General features: G+C 45.0%; 1 protein-coding gene across 2 annotated transcripts in view; it reads left to right on the top strand.

The window, feature by feature from the left end:
- Positions 1 to 965: 965 nt before the first annotated feature.
- ACAT1 (acetyl-CoA acetyltransferase 1) overlaps positions 966 to 19406 on the top strand; it is a 31718-nt gene continuing 13277 nt past the window's right edge. Inside the window, exons 1-7 of one of the 2 annotated variants that reach the window (XM_040426261.1) lie at positions 966 to 1108; positions 12710 to 12757; positions 13191 to 13308; positions 13394 to 13489; positions 13584 to 13684; positions 14131 to 14274; positions 16353 to 16503. In XM_040426261.1, coding sequence (XP_040282195.1) covers positions 1046 to 1108; positions 12710 to 12757; positions 13191 to 13308; positions 13394 to 13489; positions 13584 to 13684; positions 14131 to 14274; positions 16353 to 16503 — 721 coding nt within the window. In that variant the 5' untranslated portion in view covers positions 966 to 1045. The remainder of the gene's footprint in view (positions 1109 to 12709; positions 12758 to 13190; positions 13309 to 13393; positions 13490 to 13583; positions 13685 to 14130; positions 14275 to 16352; positions 16504 to 19406) is intronic. The other variant, XM_040426262.1, reaches the window with a different exon arrangement.

Below are 19406 nucleotides of genomic sequence, written 5' to 3'. Positions count from 1 at the left end.
ATATTTGGAGGATATGTTTGGTATCTTTCAAGTATGCAGGTAATTTAACTACTTTATCCTGTAGCATAACATCTATATATTTGGATAAATTGGAGGTGAGGCCCTCTATTCCAGAGATTATGGGTCTGCCGGGGGGGTTGGTTTTATTTTTATGGATCTTGGGTAGGTAATAAAATATGGGTATTCTGGGGGTCTGGTTATTAATAAAAAGGGTCTCTTCTTTGGAGAGTATGCCCATTTTTTTTCCTTTTAGAATTAATTGGTTCAATTTGAAGGTGTATTGGTTGGTGGGGTTACCTGGTAGTTTTCTATATGTTACATTAACATTAACCACCCCCCTATTACCCTATTCCCAGTGCCAACATTCATATACCTAACCATGTACTCCTCCCCAATAACCCATTATATGGTCTGATTTAGTCACCCATTCGCATCCTGATACTATTTCCCGATGCCAATATCTGTACATATTTAACCATATGTCTTTCCTTTGAAAACTGATTACATGGTCTGATTCCGATACTAACTTGTATTCCGAAACCATTTATTTATTTTGGCAGCACATTACCTGGCCATTCAGACTAGCTACAGGTAGAGTGCAAAGCTTAAGGACTAGCCGATTGTTACTGTGTACCAGCGCTTGTGTCTCCTATCACCTGCGGGTGATACATTTACTCTCAGGTAATATTTAAATGTTTCCATACAGTGGGCCCCCAAAATAAATTTTGCCCTCTGTTCACACTATGCCCGATGACCCCGTCATCCTGCGATCGGCAGCCGTTCATTCTTCTCACCGTCATGTAAAGCTCAAGGTTTTGAAGGACAAAATATTCCCGCCCAACAATAACATCTCCATGGCAACGCTCAAGCTTTTCCGCCAATCCCTCGCTTGTTAACTTTTAGCCACGCCTCAATATATTGTTGCTCCAATAAGATTCGAGGGCAGGGCTGACCGCGGTCGGCGATTGGTCAGAGTGGTAGGCGTTGTCCTCTGCCTTCAGTAGAGGTGACTCGCGGAGTGCCATTGGCAGCAGTCAGTGCAGTCATGGCCTTCTGCATCCCGCGTCCTGCTGCCCGCCTGTCCTCCGGGGTGAGTGTCTCCGCCGCGGCTCCCTGCTCTGTGCACGGCCTGCAAACGTCTCCAGGCTGCGCTTCTTATGGAAAATGGCGTCCGGGGAGCAGCTGTTTAACGTGAAGGCGCCAAGTGTGCATAGGCAGCTGTCAGCGGTGAAGCCTAGGAGGGCAGTGCTGTGGTGGGTGTACTGCTGGCCTCCAGTACTCCATTATTCCTCCTGTCAGGGCGCATTGTGTTAGCTATAGGTGGCTTTACCCATGTCATTCTGCCAGGCCCACATCTGCAAAGTCATTGCGTTTAAAATCACTCTGTGGGCATGCTACAGGGCCATCCTGCAATGTGAGGCTCCAATCTGGTGGCCGGGTAATTGCACTGGCTCGGACTGCAGGACTTTTATGATACTTCATGCAGGTTGGAGGTCGACTCTGAGGACATGTTCCTCTCCCAGTTTTTGGAAGGGCCAGGGGTGCACCACCAACGAGGTCAGGTGAGGCGATTGCCTCAGGCAGCACCAGGTAGGAGGGCAGTGGAAGGGCCATGGGCAATGAGTGCATTCATTGTGGCAAAGGGGTTAGATTAAGAAATTGGTATTGAGGGGCGCTGTTTTAGTTTTCGCCTCAGGCAGCAGAAAGGCTAAGTGTCCCCCCTGGGAGGGGAAGCGACTTCTTTCCATACTGCGATGTGTAATGGCCGCCCACAACCACAAGGTGTTTAGGGTGAATTCACACCTGGTAGATTTGCTGCAGAAATTCCTTTTTACTTAAAGGAGTATCCCGTTTGTTAGAAGTTATCCCTGCCCACAGGATAGAGGATAAATATTAGATCGATGGGGCTCCAATTGCTGGCTGGGGACCCCCACTGATCATGAGAAAGTGGATCTCGTACTCCTCGCAGCCCCCCAAAATGAACAGTGTGGAAGGTTCAGCATGCTCTCTGCCAGTCCATTCATCTCTATGGGAGCTCCCGAAATACTGAGCTGTCTCCGGAGCTCCCATAGAGGTGAAATGCTTTTCTATTTGGGGGCTTTTAGGGATGAGGATTCTCTGTTCTCGTGATGGATGGGGGTCCCTGCGGTAGGGTCTGATAGTTTTTCCTGATTCTGTGGATAGGGGATAACGTCTAACAACCGGAATACCCCTTTAAAAACCTTTTTCGTTTAACTGAGGTTGCTTTGCCGCAAGCGAAGAAATGTTCACCTCGAATCTGTCGCAGGTGAAGACTCCTTGGGTCGAACCGTGTAGAGTTGGCAGTGGGTTGTTGGCGCCCCCGGCCAGTTGCCTATTTTACCAGTGCTGTAATCTAACCCTAGTGACTGGCAGAGTGCCCGCTCACACCTAGGAGACCGGCGCATGGACTGCTACTCGAGTACTAATGACTGGTCAGTGGACTGAAAATATCCCCAAAAAAGAAGTGTCCCAGGAGTCTTCTCTTCGGGAGGCTCTTGTCTGCAGATCTGCTAATGTCTTTTCTCCTAAGGCCACGTGCGCTCCATGTGTATAACACGCAGAGGATTCGCATCGTAATCCAGTACCAGCCACGTAGATGAGATTTTCAAAATGGAAGTTTTCCGTGCATAAGTTGACCTGCTGTGCGGATTTTGAAATCTGCTGCATGTGAATTGTTTGCGCAGATTTCGCACTTTGCAATGCAGATCGAAGGCAAATCCGCATCAAAATCTTGGGCTCATGCACACGACCGTATGTATTTTACGGTCTGCAAAACGTGCGTATAAACTTCACTGCTGTGTGCATGCACCCTAAAGCCTCATGCACACGTCCGTGGAACACTGACCGTGCGATACCAGCCTGGATTCCTGCTGAGTGCAGAAGCGCATGGCGTCATTGGTTGCTATGACGCCGTGCGCCCACTGCTGTACAGTAATACACTTGTATTATCTATACGAGTGTAATACTGTACAGCAGCGGCGGCCTGAAGCGCACGGCGTCATAGCAACCAATGACGCCATGCGCTTCTGCACTCAGCAGGAATCCAGGCTGGTATCTCACGGTCAGTGTTCCACGGACGTGTGCATGAGGCTTTAGGGTGCATGCACACAGCAGTGAAGTTTATACGCACGTTTTGCAGACTGAAATCTAGTAAACTTTTCATTATGCCGACCGTATGGATTATTCTGCCTCCACGACAGACAGGAATACATCTTTAAAGGGGTTGTACAGAATTACCAATACAAGGCTGCTTTCTTCCAAAAACAGCACCACAGTTGTCTTCTAGACTGTGGGTGGTATTGCAGCTCAGCCCCAATCACGTCCCTGGAGCTCGGCTGCCGAGACACAATACCAGACACAAGCCGTGGAGAGGTGCCGCCATGTATTTCTAATCCTCTATAAGATGATGACTGCGGTGGGGCATGAAGACATTGAGGGGGAAGTAGGGCAGCAGGGAAGCCACACAAAATCTCTCTCCTCTTAGCGGTCCATTCACACGTCCGCAAGTGTTGTCCGCACCCGTTCCGCAATTGTGCGGAAGGGGTGCGGACCCATTTATTCTCTATCGGGACTGAATGGATGAGGAGAGCACACTGTGTGCACTCTGCATCCGCATTTTCGGAGTGCGGCCCCGTTGTTCCAGTCTGCAGCTCCGGAAAAAAACAGAGCATGTCCTATTCTTGTCCGCAGTTGCGGGCAAGAATAAGAATTTCTATGGGGGCAATTTGCGGATCTGCAATACACATACGGATGTGTGAATGGACCCTTAGGGTCCATTCACACATCGTATGTGTTTTGAGTACCTGAAAAACACGGACATCGGCAATGTGCATTTTGCGGACAAGAATAGGACATTGTTAATTTTTTTGCGTATCCAGACAGCACATTCCGGCCCCATTGAAAATGAATGGGTCCGCACCTGTTCCGAAAAATTGCAGAACGGATGCGGACGTGTGAATGGACCCTTAGGACTCGCTCTTCATAGTTAATATATTCTGGGCCATAAATCCGGCCACGCAAGTCAGCTGAATACAAAGTCTAATTATTGGGCTGATAGCGGTAGTCATAAATGCGGCGACCGTGCGCAATACTTCTCCATACAAAGATCACTCACTGAGGACCTTTTGTCTTCTACTGTGTAAGCCACCAATCACCTACAGAATACAGAACATTATGGTGACTTTCCAGGTATCCAGGGGTTAATTTTTATTAGGCTATTGGCTATATAAATGATTTGGTAATCAATACCTTTCCTTCCAGTGGCTTGAGAAATTTGGCACCGGCCCGCCAGCTTACATGTGCCACTTATAAGGCCAGAAACAGATGAGCGTGTCAGTGTGAGGTCCTGTTCTGACCGGATCACACAGCCTCTTCTTTTTTTTTTTTTTTTTTTTTTTTGCGGACCGTATGCGGAACAATTCATTTCAATGGGTCAGCAAAAAAAAAAAAAACACTCACGTTACTGTGTGCATTCCGTTTCTGTATTTCCGTTCCACAAAATAATAGAACATGCATTACAGACAAGGATAGGACTGTTCTCTTAAGGCCTCTTGCACACAAACGTTGTGTGGCCGTATTGCGGGTCCGTAATACACGGGCAACGGCCTGTGTGCACTCCGCATCACGGATGCAGACCCATTCACTTGAATGGGTCCGCAATCATGGAGATGCGGATCGGAAGCACTACGGAGTGCTTCCTTGGTATTTCTGTCCGTGCCTCCGCACCGCAAAAAAAATAGAACTCAAGTTGAATGGATCTCGATCCGTCCCGGATGCCGCACGGATGTTGTTCGAGCATTGTTGCGGTCTCCAATGCATGGAACAGATGCACAACTATCGTGTGCAAGAGGCCTAAGTGCCAGCTGTTCTGTTCTGCAAAATACGAAATGCACATGGACGTCATCTGTTGTGTGGTGTGTTTTTTTTTTTTTTTTTTTTTCTTTGCAGATCCGTTTTTTGTGTATCGCAAAATACATACGGTCATGTGCATGAGCCTTTAGGCTGCTGCCGCATGTTCAGGCTTTTAAAGCGTTTTTTAAAGACAAAATCAGATGTGCATCATATCAGGAGAGAAAGTATTACGGATATAGATAGAGATTATATATATATCTCACTGCTCACAAAAATAACACATCCTAGATCTGAATTAATTAAATATTCTTCTGAAATACTTTGTTCTTTACATAGTTGAATGTGCTGACAACAAAATCACACAAAAATAAAAAAAATGGAAATCAAATTTTTCAACCCATGGAGGTCTGGATTTGGAGTCGCACTCAAAATTAAAGTGGAAAAACACACTACAGGCTGATCCAACTTTGATGTAATGTCCTTAAAACAAGTCAAAATGAGGCTCAGTAGTGTGTGTGTGGCCTCCACGTGCCTGTATGACCTCCCTACAACGCCTGTGCATGCTCCTGATGAGGTGGCGGACGGTCTCCTGAGGGATCTCCTCCCAGACCTGGACTAAAGCATCTGCCAACTACTGGACAGTCTGTGGTGCAACGTGACGTTGGTGGATAGAGCGAGACATGATGTCCCAGATGTACTCAATTTGATTCAGGTCTGGGGAACGGGCGGGCCATTCCATAGCATCAATGCCTTCGTCTTGCAGGAGCTGCTGACACACTCCAGCCACATGAGGTCTAGCATTGTCTTGCATTAGGAGGAACCCAGGGCCAACTGCACCAGCATATGGTCTCACAAGGGGTCTGAGGATCTCATCTCGGTACCTAATGGCAGTCAGGCTACCTCTGGCGAGCACATGGAGGGCTGTGCGGCCCTCCAAAGAAATGCCAAACCGGTCATGCTGGAGGATGTTGCAGGCAGCAGAACGTTCTCCACGGTGTCTCAAGACTCTGTCACATGTGCTCAGTGTGAACCTGCTTTCATCTGTGAAGAGCACAGGGCGCCAGTCTTGGTGTTCTCTGGCAAATGCCAAACGTCCTGCGCGGTGTTGGGCTGTAAGCACAACCCCCACCTGTGGACGTCTGGCCCTCATATCACCCTCATGGAGTCATGCACATTTGTGGCCTGCTGGAGGTCATTTTGCAGGGCTCTGGCAGTGTTCCTGCTTGCACAAAGGCGGAGGTAGCGGTCCTGATGCTGGGTTGTTGGCCTCCTCCACGTCTCCTGATGTACTGGCCTGTCTCCTGGTAGCGCCTCTATGCTCTGGACACTACGCTGACAGACACAGCAAACCTTCTTGCCACAGCTCGCATTGATGTGCCATCCTGGATAAGCTGCACTACCTGAGCCACTTGTGTGGGTTGTAGACTCCGTCGCATGCTACCACTAGAGTGAAAGCACCGGCAGCATTCGAAAGTGACCAAAACATCAGCCAGGAAGTAGGGATTGACCGATATTGATTTTTTTAGGGCCCATACCGATAATTTATACCGATATTCTGGGAATTTTCATTAAAAAAAAAAATCCTACACAAATCTGCTGAAAATTAATGTTTATTGTTAACGTGTTTTTTGTAAATCTTTCTCTTTCATTTATACTTAATATTTTTATTTTACTAACTTTTAGCCCCCTTAGGGGCTAGAACCCTTGTCCTATTCACCCTGATAGAGATCTATCAGGGTGAATAGGATCTCACACTGTCCCTGCTGCCCTGTGCTTTGTGCACACAGCAGCATGGAGCTTATCATGGCAGCCAGGGCTTCAGTAGCGTCCTGGCTGCCATGGTAACCGATCAGAGCCCCAGGCTTACACTTCTGGGGCTCCGATCGGAGGAGCAGGGGAGAGGGGATTCTGTGGCCACTGCCACCAATGATTAATACTGGGGGGGCGCACTGCGTCACCAATGAAGATAAGTCTTTCATTAATTCATATACAGGAGGCGGGAGCTGGCTGCAGAATCACATAGCCGGCTCCCGACCTCTATGAGCGGTAGCTGCGATCCGCGGCACCTAAGGGGTTAACTAGCGCAGATCGCAGCTACCGCTCGGAGGTTGGGAGCCGGCTATGTGATTCTGCAGCCAGCTCCCGCCTCCTGTATATGAATTAATGAAAGACTTATCTTCATTGGTGGAGTGGTGGCCACAGCCCCGCCCCTTCTTTTGTCCTCTCCTCTAATTGGCGGCAGCAGCACAGGGGGGAGGGAGACACTGCTTCCTTCTCCCCTGTGCTGCGGAGGGAACACAGAGAGTGCTGAGAGCAGCGCGTTCTGTGTTTCCAATACGTTATCGGTATATCGGCAAAATAGATGCCAATACCGATAACGTTCAAAATCCTGAATATCTGTCTATCGGTAAAACCGATAATCGGTCGATCCCTACCAGGAAGCATAGGAACTGAGAAGGGGTCTGTGGTCACCACCTGCAGAACCACTCCTTTATTGGGGGTGTCTTGCTAATTGCCTATAATTTCCACCTGTTGTCTATCCCATTTGCACAACAGCATGTGAAATTTATTGTCACTCAGTGTTGCTTCCTAAGTGGACAGTTTCTGGCAGCACTCCCTTCAGCAGCATCACACGGTGCAGGCGGTTGTCCCTCGATTCAGGACAGAAGATAAGAAAAAAGATCCGCAGCACTCCTTGAAAGATAAAATGTGCTCTTTATTCACACATCTTTCAAGGAGTGCTGCGGATCTTTTTTCTTATCTTCTGTCCTGAATCGAGGGACCACCGCCTGCACCCTGTGATGCTGCTGAAGGGAGTGCTGCCAGATTTTATATATATATATTTATATATTTTCGCTTTATTAGACGCACCTAGTTTTCAGAGGAGGAAAATGGGGGGGGGGGGGATAATTTGAACTTAAAGGTGGGCTAAAACATTTTAATAAAATAACATATAATGTGTGTAAACATTACCAACAGCAGCATTAGGAAACATTATTATTGTAATTAACGATAACAGATGAGGAAAGATTTACAACATGACCTAGTCATCTGGAAACCCCAAAAACTCCTCACTATTGTCCGAATACTAGCCCAGTGGCTCACTATCGGTGGTATCACTGGTGTCTTCATACAGGACACCATCCTCAGAACCGTCCAGAGCATTAATGATGCTCATTCTGATGTAAACAGAATGAGAACATGTATCCATCCTCTGATGGCTACTTCCAGCAGGATAATGCACCATGTCACAAAGCTCGAATCATTTCAAATTGGTTTCTTGAACATGAAATTGAGTTCACTGTACTAAAATGGCCCCACAGTCACCAGATCTCAACCCAATAGAGCATCTTTGGGATGTGGTGGAACGGGAGCTTCGTGCCCTGGATGTGCATCCCTCAAATCTCCATCAACTGCAAGATGCTATCCTATCAATATGGGCCAACATTTCTAAAGAATGCTATCAGCACCTTGTGGAATCAATGCTACGTAGAATTAAGGCAGTTCTGAAGGCAAAAGGGGGTCCAACACCGTATTAGTATGGTGTTCCTAATAATTCTTTAGGTGAGTGTGTGTAATATATATATTATATTACACACACACACACACACGATATAAAAAGTCCACACACCCCTGTTAAAATGTCAGGTTTCTGTGATGTAAAAAAAATGAGACAAAGATAAATCATTTCAGAACTTTTTCCACCTTTTTTAATGTGACCTATAAACTGTACCACTCAATTGAAAAACAAACTGAAATCTTTTAGGTAGAGGGAAGAAAAAATATAAAAATTAAAATATGGTTGCATAAGTGTGCACACCCTTAAACTAATACTTTGTTGAAGCACCTTTTGATTTTATTACAGCACTCGGTCTTTTTGGGTATGAGTCTATCAGCATGGCACATTTTGACTTGGCAAATCTGTCAGATTGCGAGGGCATCTCCTGTGCACAGCCCTCTTCAGATCACCCCACAGATTTTCAATCGGATTCAGGTCTGGGCTCTGGCTGGGCCATTCCAAAACTTTAATCTTCTTCTGGAGAAGTCATTCTTCTGTTTTGGATGTATACTTTGGGTCGTTCACGTCGTTGTCATGCTGAAAGATTAAGTTCCTGAAGGTTTTGTGCCAATATTGACTGGTATTTAGAACTGTTCATAATTCCCTCTAGCTTAACCTCTTCCGGACACAGGGTGTACGCCCTGTGTATTTCCGATCACCGGCGGGCGATGATCGGAATAAGGTGCCTGCTCAAATCATTGAGCAGGCACCTCGGCTAAATGCGCGGGAGATTCCCGTGACACAACCCCCCCCAACCGCAGGTCAATTCAGACCTGTGGGCGGCGGTGCCATCGGGTCCCCATGGGGCTGTAGGGGGGACCCGATGGTATGGAAGGCAGCGCGATGCCTTCCTGAGGCATCGCCGCTGTCTTCCTGTGACGTGCCTGTGAGATCCAGCCCCCTGGATCTCACAGGCCGGAAGCTGTATGAGTGATACACACAGTATTACTTATACAGCCAATGCATTCCAATACAGAAGTATTGGAATGCATTGTAAAGGATCAGACCCCCAAAAGTTGAAGTCCCAAAGTGGGACAAAAAATAAAGTGAAAAATTAAAGTCCCACCCCCCCCCCCCCCCAAAAAATTCAAAGTTTCAAGTAAAAATAAACAAAAACGTCATTTTCCCCAAATAAAGTAAAAAAAAAATAGGAAGGGGGGGATCGCCGCGTGCGTATCGATCGGCTCTATAAACATATCACATGACCTAACCCCTCAGATGAACACCATAAAAAATTAAAAAACTGCTAAATATTTTTTTTGTCACCTTACATCACAAAAAGTATAACGGCAAGCGATCAAAAAGTCATATGCACCCCAAAATAGTGCCAATCAAACCGTCATCTCATCCCGCAAAAATCATACCCTACCCAAGATAATCGCCCAAAAACTATGGGTCTCAGACTATATTTTTGTTTAAAAAATTAAATCATTTTTATTTTTTTACTGCATTTTACCAGTGTCATGAAGTACAATATGTGATAAAAAAAAAAAAAAAAAAATCTCAGAATAGCCTGGATAAGTCAAAGCGTTTTAAAGTTATCACCACTTAAAGTGACACTGGTCAGCTTTGCAAAAAATGGCCTGGTCCTTAAGCTGAAATAAGGCTGCGTCCTTAAGGAGTTAACTAAGGCCCCAGTTCCAGCTGAAGAAAAACAGCCCCTTGGCATGATGCTGCCACTACCATGCTTCACTGTGGGTATGGTGTTCTTTTGGTGATGTGCAGTATTGTTTTTGCGCCAAACATATCTTTTTGGAATTATGGCCAAAAAGTTCAACCTTGGTTTCATCAGACCATAACACCTTTTCTTCCACATGCTTTTGGGAGACTTTAGATGTGTTTTTGCAAAATGTAGCCTGGCTTGGATGTTTTTCTTCGTAAGAAAAGGCTTTCGTCTTGCCACTCTACCCCATAGCCCAGACGTATGAAGAATATGGGAGATTGTTGTCACATGTACCACACAGCCAGTACTTGCCAGATATTCCTGCAGCTCCTTTAATGTTGCTGTAGGCCTCTTGGTAGCCTCCCAGACCAGTTTTCTTCTCATCTTTTCATCAATTTTGGAGGGACGTCCAGTTCTTGGTAATGTCACTGTTGTGCCATATTTTCTCCACTTGATGATGACTGTCTTCACTCTGTTCCATGGTATATCTAATGCCTTGGAAATTCTTTTCTACCCTTCTCCTGACTGATACCTTTTAACAATGAGATCCCTCTGATGCTTTGGAAGCCCTCTGTGGACCATGGCTTTTGCTGTGGGATGTGACTAAGAAAATTTTAGGAAAGACCAACTAGAGCAGCTGAACTTTATTTGGGGTTAATCAGAGGCACTTTAAATGATGGCAGGTGTATGCTGACTCCTATTTAACAGGATATTGAATGTGATTGCTTAATTCTGAACACAGCTACATCCCCAGTTATAAGAGGGTGTGTACACTTATGCAACCACATTATTTTTTATTTTTTCCCCCCACATTAAAGGTGGAAAAAGTTCTGAAACGATTTTATCTTTCTCTCATTATTTTTTATATATATATATATATATATATATATATATTTTTTTTTTTACAGCACAGAAACCTGACATTTTAACAGGGGTGTGTTGACTTTTTATATCCACTGTCAGCTTTTCAACTCCCCCCCCCCCCCCCCCCCCCCCCCCTCCCCTTCTTCCTCCAGGTTTAGCTGCTCATATCTCTGGATTGAAAGCAGCTAGAGACATGACATTCCAAGCTTTCAAACAATACCAGAATCGCAGCATTATCTTCCCTACATGGGAAGATGTCGCTGTTAGAAATCGGGTGCAGTGAATGCAGCTGAAAGTGAAAGCAGTTTTTACCACGTTTATTCCTGACTCCATTTTTAACAGTGTCTCCTCCTGATGTTGTGCTAATGATGGGCCCATGTCTCTAGCTTCTACCAATCAAGAGATATGAGCAGCTAAAGCAAACTAAGGGTATGTTCACATCTATACTGTCAGATAACGTGAAATCCTGTACTTTTTTCCTCTGTCTGAACAGACTATCGGATCAGGTAGCGCAGATGTGACTGCAGCATAAACGTTCCCAATAATTGCCTGATCATTATTGGTGATGAGGGCTGCAGATCACTGCTTACACCGCACGACCTGCTGCCCAGAAACAAGGATTTTGGTGCCTGCAGAAGGATAGGATCGCCCAATACCTTTTACACGCACCAATTATCTAGCATTTCTAGCTCATCCCCCGATAACTGGTCTGTTTTATCAGTACGTGTAAAAGGACCTTGAATGACGAAAGAGTTTGTCTCAATGTCGGTACGTTCTAATTGTGGAGTACGAGGTTATGTAAGATCAGTCGGATGACCCGCAGCACAGTCTACTAGTTTTTGCATATGTGTGACTTGGAAACGGTTCTGTCTGTGGTTAGAAAACTGTGCCAAATTTTTGCCTTCTGGGATTTTTCAGCTTTTGCTGCCTAATATGCATGTGTAATCGGACTGGACGCAGCCACACATGGCTGACATTCCTCTGCTGGTTTGCAGCAGGTTTTACTCTATGCATTGTAATGGGTTAAATTTGCAGCAGACGTGCTGTAAACTGAAAATCTGCACCGCAGGTCAATTTGAGGGTGAATGACTTTACAAACCCTCAGTATGTCCGCCACGTGTAGATCTACCTTATTGCAAATTCTGTCTATTGTTGCTTGCAGGTGCTGCCTGGTTTTGGAAACCCTACTTCTGACACCCTTTCAGGGCATTAGTGGTTAATAGAGGCCCATCTCTCATTAGGAACGCCTACTAATGCTAGTTTCACACTAGTGTCGGGACCCCCACCAGTCACGAGTACGGGGTTAAATTATATTACATAATAGTTTATCCACTAACTGGAATACCCCTTCCTGCATCACTGGTACTGCTGCGAGTGGAGGGGTTAATTAAAGAAGTATTCCCACCTTAAAGTCATGACTTCTATGTAGGATATGCCATCACTTTGGTTAGAATCTGACCTCTAGAACCCCTGTCAGCCTTGAGAATGGAGGGTAGCGCTGCATTATCTTCAATGTTGCGGTAAATGCTTCGCTAAATCGGCATTGCAGCCCAGTGATACCGTTTTCTACCGATATGCCGTTAATTTTATAAAATGGGAGAAGCCCTCTTGCTTTTTTTTTTTTTTTTCTAGGTTTTAACTGACACATTTGGGGTGTGTGTGTGTGTGTGTGTGTGTGTGTGTGTGTTTTATTTTTTTTATTTCCTTTGTTGCATTTATAAGTAATGATCTGTCATTTGTTCCTTTTGCAGGCGCTGAAATACGCCCAGCGGTCTTATGCATCTCAGAGCTCCTTAAAGGTACGTGTTTTTTATATTTATATTGGCCAAGGCACCTATACTGTAATATATGGTCATTCTGATGGTTTCTTAGGTTGTATATGAAGATGATTGGTTGAAGGTTTTTAGTATGTTACTATAAAGCCTCATACACAACTGTCTGTTTTGCAGTCTGTAACTTGCAGATCCGCAAAACATGGATATCAGCTGTGTGTGTCCCGCACTTTCCTGTCCCGCCCTGTTGTAAAAAGGCCTATTCCTGTCTGAAAAACAGACCTTTTTCAATGTAATTTTTTTTCCGACTGATATACAGCCACATGGATGACATCCATGTGCTTACCGCAATAGCTGCACGCACATCCTGCACACCATTCACGGCGTTCTGATACTTTTCCAGTCCAATGAGACCTTGTCATTGACATCTGTTGAATTATTATTTTTATTTTTTTCTTAGGAGGTGGTGATTGCAAGTGCAGTAAGAACCCCCATTGGATCATTCCAGGGGTCCCTGTCCTCTCTTCCTGCCACTAAGCTTGGCTCCGTCGCCATTAAAGCTGCAGTTGAACGAGCCGGTATGTGCAGTGCCTTCTCTTTGTAATCCAGTACCCTCTGTATGGAGGTAGAAGAGCCACAGTTCACTTTCTTTTTCTTTTTTAGGTATTCCTGTAGAGGAGATCAATGAGGTGTACATGGGCAATGTCCTGCAGGCAGGGCAGGGACAAGCACCGACACGACAGGCCACACTTGGTGCAGGTACTTTTCTGGGCATGCTTTACTTTAAAAAAAAAACTAAGAGCCCATTAACAATGTTTGATAATGTCATTTTTGCTTCTTTGGTTGACCACAGGTCTGCCTATCTCTACACCCACCACCACAATCAACAAGGTCTGTGCCTCTGGCATGAAGTCCATCATGTTAGCAGCCCAGAGCCTGATGTGCGGACACCAGGTGAGACTGTGTGGACATAAGATTACCTTGAAGAGAATCTGCCAGACGGCTCTGATGCCATTTATCTCTGGGGAAGCTGTAGGATCAGGCAGAGAATACTCTGCTCCTTCCCAGTTTTTCCCCCATAGTGTCAAGCAAGCGTCTGGTGCCCCATGCAGATATAGATGGCAGTGACATTGGCACAATGTGATCTGATTATTACAATTTCAGTACTTAGGCCAGACTAAAGTGTACCTCTAATACTGAAGGATGGAGCTCCCTATTTCAGTTAGGCCTCAAGCAAACGACCGTTTCTCGGGTCCGCATCTGAGCCGCAAAAACGGAACGTTTGTGTGCATGAGGCCTTACAGAGATGAAAATCACTTGGTTTTACATAAAGGTGTTGTCCGGCCATGAAGCTGTAAATTGCCCCAATTAAAAGTTAGAACAATGTTGTTATCCTGCAGAATGTGATGGTGGCTGGCGGGATGGAGAGCATGTCTAATGTACCCTATTGCATGAGCAGAGGAGCCACGCCGTATGGTGGAGTAAAACTGGAGGATCTGATTGTGAAAGATGGACTTACTGATGTCTACAACAAAATCCACATGGTATGTTCTACTCTACATTGCAGATTGACTAATCCTGTAGATAGTGTAAGCTTAGACCAGCTGTCTAGGCGTGCACAGGGGATCAGGCTGGATGATAAATGTGGTGCAGGGATAGCTGCTTTTCTCTGCCTCTGGTTGGCTTTCTTTGATTTTATTTATTTTTTAATTTTTTTACACTAGAATTGTGGTATAATTTTGGTGCAAAATAGTGCATCTTGGGGGCACCCCTTTCAGCAAAGCTCAAAGCAGACATCTTAGTAAATCTGGGCCATTGTGCATGTGCTTTCCCTGTCAAATTACTACAAAGCTAGATATTCCTAGTAAGATTGTGTGGAATTAAAGGGAGGTGTCATAGATTTATACTATTCATGGCCTATTCTCAGGATAGGTCATCGGTATTTAATCAGAAGGGATCCGACACCCAGTACCCCTACCAATCTGCTTTCCTGCCGTAATGTCGGCACTACAACTCCATCCGTTCTGTAGGGGTGCTACAGCTACCGGCTCCATCCATTACATAATGGACAGAGCTGTGTAGTTACAGAATCGTGCCTTCAACCAATGCTAGGTGTTGGACCCTTACAAAAAATGGTGCACTACACTGGTAAATGTAATTGCCAATATATGGCTAAACCCTCACACTGATATTAAAATGAGACTTTCTAATATATTCTTATCAAGAACATACCGCAGCCTGCGCACCCCGTCAAGGTATCTCAACGTGGCACGGGACCTAACGCTAACCTACCTGTGCCATATGGGCAATTACAGGGGCCGTATGGGCTATTACAGGGGCATAAGATCTAAAACACAGTGAACAACTCCCAGTTACCTCCAGCGTGGTTTAAATCGCACATACAATGGGAGGAGGCTGAGTCTCACCTATCACTGACTCATGTGACGCAGTCCGCACAGGTGCACCTGAATGTTACCCATAGATCAAAATCGAGGCACATTTAAACCTGGAGTTGCAACACACCTCCAGGTGTGCATGTACAAACAGAATAAAGTGGTCTTAGAAGGCAGAAAATGCTGAAAACTCCATATGCTGTTATACATTTCTAACTGGGGGAGCAAATCCTGCACATGTCCGTTGCTAACAGCAATCCCCAGCAAAAATGCATACAATGGAGGATGCCCATAGCGGACCACATATACCACAAAGATCCTACACAGGATAGCCAAATGTGTGGATTTAATTGGCTATATAAAACTGAAATTTACAAAAAATTGTACACTACACTGGTAAGTGTTACTGACAATATATGGCTAAACCCTCACACTGTTATTAAAATGAGACTTTAGCCAATATATTGTTATATCAAGAACATACTGGAGCCCGCGCACCCCGTCAAGGTATCTCAAAGTGGCACGGGACCTAATGCTAACCTACTTTTGCCATATGGGCAATTACAGGGGCATAAGGTCTGACACACAGCGAACAACTCCCAGTTACCTCCAGCGTGTTGTACCTCCATCGATCAGATATTGATGTCCTATCCTAGAAATATCAAGTTGTATGTTGAATTGATTTGTGTTAAAATTATTGATTTTCTTTAAGAATGGAGATTTGGGAACATTTTTATACTGCTTAAAGGGGTTTTCTGTTAATTTTAACATTGATGACCTATCCTCAGGATGGGTCCTCAATATCCGATCGGTGGGGGTCCAACACCTGGGACTTCCCGTCCAATCAGCTGTTAGAAGAGGCCTTGAGCATCGCAGCTTCCTCCTAGGCCAGTGACATCACTGTACATCGGTCACATGGCCTAGTTGCGGCTCAGCCCTATTGAAGTAAATGGGGCTGACCTGCAGTATCGAGCACCGCTCCTATACAGTGGACAGCGCTGTGCTTGGAGACCTGTCGTAAGCCGGCTGCATTCGCCAGAGCTCCGGAGAGTGCGGTGGGGGACAGAGTCCTGGCCCCCTGCCGATGTGATGATGGTCTATCCTAAGAATAGATCATCATTATACATTACTGGATAACCCCTTTTAATCATGTTAAACCTGACACTTGAGGTTTATGTGAACGCTGCACGACATATGTTTTTATAGTCACGTATCCAATTGTATTGCAGGGAAACTGTGCAGAAAACACGGCAAAGAAGTTCAGCATTGGGCGGGAAGAACAAGATAATTTTGCAATCAGCTCTTACACCAGAAGTAAAGCCGCCTGGGACGCCGGGTTAATGGCAAAAGAGATTGCACCTGTTACTATTGCACAGAAAGGTACCTGCATGACAAATATCTTTTAGTGAGGCAGAACTGGGTGCAATGGGAAAAAAAATTAACCACAGGGAAACCCAATTCTCATTGCGCAGTAAAGTTGTTGTTTTTTTTTTTTTTTTCCTTCAGCAATAACTTGGACAACCCTATTTAATATAGAGTGATCCCTCAAGATACAATGGCCTCAGGATACAATTATTTCAAAATACAATGGTCTATGCTGGGCCATCGTAAGTTGAAACTAGACTCAACATACAATGTCTCAGACTTAAATCTAACCAATCAAGGCCACTTCTGGTAAAATTGTTGTTTTAGTTGTTAGTTAGCAGCTATTCCTGACTGTTATACAGGTGAAACTCAAATTGGTATATCGTGCAAAGTTCATTTATTTCAGTAATGCAACTTAAAAGGTGAAACTGAAATATAAGATGGACTCATTACTTGCAAAGCGAGATATTTCAAGCCTTTATTTGTTGTAATTTGGATGATTATGGCTTACAGTTTATGAAACAGCAAAGTCTCAATTTTGAGGTACCCTTTGCTTAGGGCGTATGGATTAATTAGCTGACTACAGTGTGACACTTTGAGCCTAGAATATTGAACCTTTTCACAATATTCTAATTTTAAGCTCCATTAATGCAATTCCTCTTAATTTGCATTACTAAAATAAATGGACTTTTGCACTATATTCTAATTTTTCGAATTTTACCTATAAGTAAGGACTTGTTTTATCATATATTTTTTTTTTTTTTTTTTTTTTTCTTTTAATCTTAATTTTCCAGGACGTCCTCCATGACAGCACACGTGGAGAATGTCCTTTATACATCTAAAGGGACTGGAAGCACACAGATTAAAAGCCCCTCCCTTCCAATGCCAGTATTCTTCCTGTCCCCTTAGGTTGGGAGTAACAGAGGTTTTCTGTTATATGCGAAACTTTATATCTATTTCAAAGGCCGAGATTTGATTAGGGGGTTCTTCCTCTCCTTCCTTTCTATCCTTGGGCCGGCTAGCACCCCTCAAGGTGGGGTCCCCTGCCCTTACCAGTACCCATGAAGGCCGCCGGGTCTGGTTACCATGTCCGCCTCCTTCTACGTTGGAGGATCTCAGCTTTACGTGGCTCCACGTGTATGTGCGTTGCCTTGTTTGAGGCGGGCCCTGGCTGGCATTCCAGCGTAGGAGCATGCCTGTGAAGTATTCTCGTGAGATTCGCGAGAGGACGGACAGGCCTGAGTAAGCAAGCAATGGATCCCATTCTGAGGACGGATCCATTTCGGGATTGCCGGGGGCACGCTAGGAAGGCGCAGATTTAACGGCGGCAGGAGGCAGGACTATAAAATCGGGTAAGAGATCAGTGTTGTGCATCTCTCTCCATGGAAGGTCCTGTGTCTGGTCGGTCCTTGCCGAGTTCAGACCCCTCTGCCCAGGGGCATGTAAGTTATTTCTATATATGACCCTGTCTGAACTTTTTCTGTCCACAGAAAGCAGTATTTCCTTATGTAATTTCAGGATGATAAAGAGATTTATAAAACATCATCTGAACCAAAAAAAGAGTTAAGATGTGCTACGTGTAATAAGAAGCTGGCGGATTCATACATTAAGCAACTTTGCAGCTCTTGTATTGATAAACTCATTAAGGAGTAACAACCATCTTTTATCTAAAATTACAAGAATCATTAAAGATGAAGTTTATTCCTCTGTGGCTAAATTAATACCAAAATCTGTTTGACTATCTCAGGCTAAAAGACCTAGAATGGATATAGATACAGATTCAGAGGAAGAATCTGTTTATTATAGATCTGAAGGAGAGATTGAGGATGATGATCTCCAGGAGACCCCTCTGCGCCGGCTGCCGAACGTTTTCCTGTGGGGGGAGTGTGCCTATATCACCAATGCTTGATTGCACCTGTGGTCGGGGAACTCGGGTTCCTCTCCTCCTCTGGCTTTGGGGGCAAATATAACATTCAAATTTGTTTTTTGTTATATCAGCCTGATTGAGGTCGCTCTCCCCTCCTAGGTCCCTAAGGAGGCGCAGAAGAAGGTTAGGAAGCCCGCCAAGTGTATCGTGCTTTAGGCGGCTTCCTGATTACCATAAAAGACTATGTAAGGATTGTTTTTCAAGTGTTATACGTGAAGAACAACCTTCCCTAATTGAGGAATTTAGGTCCATGATTCACGATTAAGTCAGATCCTCCTTATCTCAGCTTACCTCTTTAACTAGGGATCCACCCCCAGCTAAAAGACAGAAAATAGCGTCCCCCTCTTCCTCAGACGGAATAGCCGAAGACGCTTCGTCCTCTAGACCCTGGGATGACGAGGAAGCCTCCTCTGACATCGAATTCTCTGAATCTGACAGAAGAGTTTGTTTTTCCTCCGAATGCATGCCAGACTTATTAAAGGCTGTCAGAGCCACCATGGGGGTAGAGGAAGCCCTGAAGTCCCATTCAGTACAAGACCAAATGTTCAAGGGGCTTTGTGTTTTAAAAAAAAACAAAAACGAGTTTTCCCCATAAATGAGAATATTCGTGAGATGGTCCTCGACGAGTGGTCCAATCCCAAGAAACGTCTGGGGGTACCCAAGTCCTTTCAGAATAGACTTCTATTTGATCCTAATGAGTGCAAAAAATTTAATGAAACACCTAAAATTGATGTTCAGGTCGCAAAAGTAAATAAGAAGACAGCTCTACCATTTGAGGACGTCTCAGTTACGCGACCCCATGGACAGGAAGGCTGACAGCTTATTGAAGAAATCCTGGGAGGCTGCAATGTACAACTTAGTCTAATATTGCTGCTACCTCGGTGGCGAGGGCCATGGGGTTGTGGTTAAACAAACTAGAGTCTCCTATCCGCAACAAGACCCCTAGGGAGGAAATCTTGAACTCCCTTCCCCTGCTGAAGTTGGCCACTGC

This window comes from Bufo bufo, chromosome 3, assembly GCF_905171765.1.
Source record: "Bufo bufo chromosome 3, aBufBuf1.1, whole genome shotgun sequence".
Taxonomy (NCBI): domain Eukaryota; kingdom Metazoa; phylum Chordata; class Amphibia; order Anura; family Bufonidae; genus Bufo; species Bufo bufo.
The sequence above is the reverse complement of the archived record's forward strand: the minus strand, read 5'-3'. Positions and strand labels throughout refer to the sequence as shown.